This window comes from Culex pipiens, chromosome 1, assembly GCF_016801865.2.
Source record: "Culex pipiens pallens isolate TS chromosome 1, TS_CPP_V2, whole genome shotgun sequence".
Lineage (NCBI taxonomy): Eukaryota > Metazoa > Arthropoda > Insecta > Diptera > Culicidae > Culex > Culex pipiens.
In genome coordinates this window covers 70,239,856-70,245,855 of record NC_068937.1, presented here as the reverse complement: position 1 = coordinate 70,245,855, position 6,000 = coordinate 70,239,856, and the positions used below count along the sequence as shown (strand labels likewise).

The 6,000-nt window shown below is 35.6% G+C and overlaps 1 protein-coding gene across 14 annotated transcripts in view; it reads right to left on the bottom strand.

The window, feature by feature from the left end:
• Window positions 1-2,647: 2,647 nt before the first annotated feature.
• Window positions 2,648-6,000, bottom strand: part of LOC120431125 (sortilin-related receptor-like) — a 150,868-nt gene continuing 147,515 nt past the window's right edge. For 2 of the 14 annotated variants that reach the window (XM_052706724.1, XM_052706723.1), the window contains exons 17-19: window positions 3,549-3,687; window positions 3,368-3,453; window positions 2,683-3,075 (exon numbers count right to left, since the gene is read on the bottom strand). In XM_052706724.1, coding sequence (XP_052562684.1) covers window positions 2,834-3,075; window positions 3,368-3,453; window positions 3,549-3,687 — 467 coding nt within the window. In that variant the 3' untranslated portion in view covers window positions 2,683-2,833. Of the gene's footprint in view, window positions 3,076-3,367; window positions 3,454-3,548; window positions 3,688-6,000 lie in introns of all 14 variants that reach the window. The other 12 variants (XM_052706733.1, XM_052706722.1, XM_052706721.1 and 9 more) reach the window with 12 other exon arrangements.

The window sequence follows — 6,000 nt, the reverse complement described above, 5'->3', positions numbered from 1 at the left end:
CGTTTAAATAAAAAAAAATGTTGAAAAGTATAACTTTTCCTAACAAGTGCTGAAAAGTTCAACTTTTCAGCATCCATTTCAGTGCTGAAAAGTAGAACTTTTCAGCATTTGTTTTGAAAAGGGTTACTATTCGATTCTGTTATTTTTGGTACAGAAAAGTAGGCTATTTCGCCGTTCAAGAATGACAGGAAAAGTAGTAAGTAGTTTCACGATGGAATTGCAAATAAATCTTTTTTCTATGTCTTATTTTCAATAGTTGAGCTTGCTTTAGTATGACATCTAAACTGCTCCCAGGTGATTTATAGTTTTTGAATCCAAGATGGCGGCCAACATAGCGGTGATGAAATATTGAAAAACATGCATTTTTCAATTTAATACGCAACCAACCATTTAAATTTGACTGAAATGTGGTCGCAGAACTCTAATTTGATGTTAAAAGTAGATAAATAAAAAAATACAAAAACACAAAATTTTTGCTCGTGCTTTGATTATCGCAATTTCTATAAAAACCTTCGGATAATCGAACTTCGGATAACCGAAACTTTGGATGATCGAGTCTGGACTGTAGTATTTTGATGTTCGACTACAGATTCTCAAAAGCGCTATAAACGATATATGCAGTGGAATGATCAACTCAGAAAGGCCTTAAATCGAGGCCAATGGGAAACGGTAAAAGTATAAGTGCCATTCAATCTTTCTTTCTGGCATTTTTCCATCATACATAACTCAGCCTAGGCGACAGCCTTAAGGCTAGTATGCAGATCGGAAGGAAAGGGGCCAAGAAACAGCTTTACGAACAGCAGAACAAAGGAGAGGGAGCGGTTTCTTGGGGCTTTTCTTCACCCTCTCTGACTTGCTTGCGCTGCCGCTGCTGCCCATTTGATTTTTTTCTTGACCGGTTCCTTCCGAAGTGCGTATACCGCTTTACTCTGATTTTAAGCGTTTGGGTTTTAGCATCAACATTCTGTCAATAGATAGCGTTGCATGAAATGTATTATTCTTATTGGATTTAGTATTATGTTGGGTTTGCTATCCTATTAGAACAGCCATGTAGTCTAGTGATAACGCTTCGGCCTTGTGAGCGATTGATCGAGAGTTCAATCCCCGGCTCGGATCAATACAGCTGGTGATAATGTCCCTTCTGGACTCGGATACTTGATAAGCTAACATTGCCGTTAACATTAAACATTTTAAGTGTCACTTAAGAGGCAGTATTTGTAAATATTGCTCGGTTTGTTCTAGAGGTCGTATCGAGGTGCTCCGATTTGGATGAAACTTTCAGCGTTTGTTTGTCTATACATGAGATGAACTCATGCCAAATATGAGCCCTCTACGACAAAGGGAAGTGGGGTAATACGGGCATTGAAGTTTGAGGTCTAAAAACATGAAAAATCTTAAAATTGCTCGCATTTCCGTAAAACTTCTTCAATTCCACTTCTTTTAGATGCATTCGAAAGGTCTTTTGAAGCACTTCAAAATGAGCCATAGACATCCAGGATTGGTTTAACTTTTTCTCATAGCTTTTGCAAATTACTGTTAAAAATTGATTTTTTTAAAACCTTAATATCTTTTTGCAACAGCCTCCAACATCCATACTCCCATAGGTCAAAAGATAGGTAATTTCATAGACTATAAGCCTACGAAAATAACCTTTTGGCCAATCGCAGTTTTTCTCATAGTTTTTCGATTTTTCTATAACAAACATTTTACAACGTTAGTTTTTGCTCTGTAGGCCGTCATAGCGCAACTTTTTGGTCTCAATTTTGTCATATTCGAAAACCTCGGACAATTTCACGTAAGTTAGAAGTATTGGAGTTGTAAATTTGATTTAAAAAATAATTAAATAAACATTTTTGAAAAAAGAAATAGATCTTATTTACCCTGTGATCAATACGTCAAATGCTGTATCAAGTAGGCGAAAACCTGTTTTACCCCTAATCGAACAAATTGTTAAAAAATATTTTAATTCATTCTAAATGGCAATTTTTCCAATCAAATTTACAACTCCAATACTTCTAGCTTACGTGAAATTGTCCGAGGATTTCGAATATGACAAAATTGAGACCAAAAAGTGCCGCTAGGCGGCCTACAGGGCAAAAACTAACGTTGTAAAATGTTTGTTCTAGAAAAATCGAAAAACTATGAGAAAAACTGCGATTGGGCAAAAAGTTAATACCGTAGGCTTATAGTCCATGTAATTACCTATCTTTTGACCTATAGGAGTATGGGTGTTGGAGGCTGTTGCAAGAAGCTATTAAGGTTTTAAAAAAATCAATTTTTGACAGTAATTTGCGAAAGCTATGAGAAAAAGTTAAACCAATCCTGGATGTCTATGGCACATTTTGAAGTGCTTCAAAAGACCTTTCGAATGCATCTAAGAGAGTTGAAATTGATTAAGTTTTACGGAAATGCGAGCAATTTTAAGATTTTTTAGGTTTTTTGGACCTCAAACTTCAAAGCCCGTTTTACCCCACTTCCCTTTGTCGTAGAGGGCTCATATTTGGCATGAGTTCATCTCATGTATAGACAAACAAACGCTGAAAGTTTCATCCAAATCGGAGCACCTCGATACGACCTGTTACACATTGGTGAAAAACTCGCTCTTAATCCGATTGATAAGTGCCGCCCCGTTACTCTTCAAGAGTGTTCTTCTCAAATATTAACTTTTTAACTTATCCTTTTCAAGGTTGCGTTTCCATTGGATGCATTTAGAATTGCAAGAATTTAAAATTTTTCATGGCGTGTGGCACTATGCTTCAATTTTATACCAATCTACTGAAATCATAAAAAATAAGTCTGGTTTAAAATATCGAATTAGTTCTTTTATGTTGCTTTATAATGTTACAATTAAACGTAAGCACAAAAGGTTGCAAAACGATAGCAATAAGGACATATACATGTAAATACACACACACATAGCAAAGTACTTACCCGGAGGACAATTCTCCTCATCTGATCGGTCTGAGCAATCGATCTGACTGTCACATCGGAATTCGCTATTTATACAAATGCCATTGTCACACTGCCATTGATCACTGTTGCAAGCGCCACTAGTGCCGTTGGATGAGTTTGAGTCTGTTTTTATAATCCAAAATGATATGACCGTGATAGGTGTAGATGGTTAGTGCAGATTGGATTTAATTTTGGCCAGTGTCCAGCGAAATCAGCATATTTGTTTGGTTTGTAGTTTATATTGTACAACACATATCGGAATGAAAAATAAAAACGCACAAAACAGCAAAAAAGAGAATTAGTGCAATAAAACATATTGTCAGTAACAAATGAAACTCCGTGTTCCACGCATTGTGTTATTGGTTAAATAAACTCGAAAAATATTTTTTACATTACTCATATTATGTACACTTACTACAATCAATCTCGTCACTACTATCGGTACAATCCACGGTTCCATCGCAACGTTTACTACTGGGAATGCACTCTCTACTATTACAACTATTTTACAAAAAGCGACGAATAATACCATGAAAGATAAAAATAAAAATATTTACAGTATTTGGCGTACTTAGTTAGTAACACAAATAACTTACTGAAACGCTCCAGCCTGGCAAATTATACAATTATTTTCATCTGTTCCGTCGGCACAATCTGACAACCCGTCACAATAACCATCTCTATCAATACATTTTTCATCACATGCGAACTCTGAATCGTTACATTCATTCGAATCTATGTACAACAAAAAAAGTAACAGTTATCGATAAGTACAACAAAACTAACCTAAACAATAGGATAGGAGATAAATACTAAATAAATAAGCATGAACCAAGAAAAATCTAGAATCGTTCAATGAAGAAGATCAGGGACAGTACCAAAACACAATAGAACAGTCTAAAAATATAATTATAAGGGTGATTTATATAGTAACATAGTTATTGTTTTAATTTTAAAGATTGCATTGTTTAATTAGGTTAGTACAGGGGTGACCAAAGTATGGCCCGCGGGCCAAACGTGGCCCGCGAGGTGATATTTTGTGGCCCGCGATCCCATTTTGAATGATCAAGTAAAATGGCCCGTTGATGGGCGAATCCCAGACCCTTACCTTTCACAACTACCAACTCCACGCGATGCTTACGTAGTTCTGTTGTTTAAATTCAATCAAATTTGATCAAACGGTCAGTTTGATCGAGTTCCACAATAGGGCTGGGAAAAGAGCCTGCGGTTTCGCTACCTTTTTCTAAGTAAGTTCAGCATCAACACTTCCCGTGCTTATTTCCTGCCCCGGTGAATGGTGGAGATGGGAGCGGCCGGCAATCGATGGCTTTCATGGTGCTGGCTGTCCTGTCCTGGTAGAATTGGTTTTAATTCCTTTCAATCAATTTCTAAGCAACCTGGGCTGGATAATCATCACACAAACATGACGAAATGCAGACTGGATAAGATCACCATCTCCATGCGAATGCGAAACTTTTTTCACACGTTTCAATGTGAGTGAAACTTGTGGTGAAACTAGTAAATATTGTCAAAATATTCACCTCGGGATTCGACAGTGGCGTACTAAGGGGGGGGCGGCGGGGGCGGCCCGCCCCGGGTGTCACCCATCTTGGGGTGACACCCGAGCTTGGGGTGACACCTGACTCGGACGAAGAAAAAAATATAATTGACCTAAAATATGTTCATAAAAAAATCATCAAGTATCTAACTAATATAAACAAAACATACAAGTTAAATTTTCTGAAACATTCATTTTAGATGGGGGTGACACCCAAAAGTAATACTCATGTTTTAGAATATGTTTACATAGTATACTTATAATGATAAAGTTAAGTATTCACAGTTAGTAAAAGTGCATGTTTATATGAAGACTAAAGACTTAAAATTTTAATTTGCAGGGGTGACACCCGGTCATCAAATAAAGAAATTTTGATAAAGATACTAATATGTAAGGGGTGTCACCCCTATATTATTAATGTACAAGCTTATAAAAAGAGTTAAATGGAAAATGTTTTCTCATAAAAATGTTCTTGTGACAAACCACTCTTGAGTTTGATTTTTTTTAAATTTTCTCGGAATGTGGGTTTATTTTTGTTTTCTTCGGCAATGTATCAATTGAAAGCAAAAATAATAAAAAAAACATTTTGAAATGAAAAATTAATAAAACAACTGTTTGCTATCAAAACTGGAAGCTAATAAAAGGGTGCAGAAAACGGCAAATTATTTTAATGATAATCAGGGATGGAGTAATCACCAAAAAAAACTTTTTCGCTTGCGAACTTTCATCACCCGGAACCGAAACACGCAAGAGAAAATTGCCCTCGAACTAAAAAAAAATTCAGTTGAAGATTTTTTTGTGAGTTTGATTGTTAGCAACACTTTAATTATTTTATATCGTTTTGCTTACATACATTGTTACTCTACGAAATGAGGCAAGCCATTTTTCGACGTATGAAGTTACATCTGAAAGTGTAGTATGAAATCGGTGTTTCACCGAACGGACTGATGTTTTTATGGTTACATTTTACCGATCTTTCGTGCACGATTAACCTTCGGGAAGTCGCGTGTTTTCGCCTTTCTTACAAGTGCCCTTACAAACTGTGTACAAAGTACACGTACGCGACCTCCGGTGGGTTAAGAAGAGCCATGTTCCTTTTCGATTTTTTTTTATTTGAACATGTACTTTTATTCATGTATTCAACTATTTTATATAAAAATCACCGTATTTCTTTTAGGAAGGTCAAAGTATAACCTAACAATAGATACAGTTTCAACCGCAGATCAATTTGAAAAGGTGTTTAACATTTTGAGCAATATTTGATTATATTTATTATTCTTTAGTATTTACATTTTGCACAACCTTTGATATGATTTACGTCCGTCTCAATCCCTTTTCATAAATTTCCTTCTAATAAAATTTCCTGTGCAAAAAATAATTGTTATTCCATTCGATACTTTAATTCAATTAAGTTTAAGGTTTGTTTCACCGAATTTAAGATTTTTGGAAAGTAATCTATTTTTCAGTTTTACTAATATGTTTGTACAGAA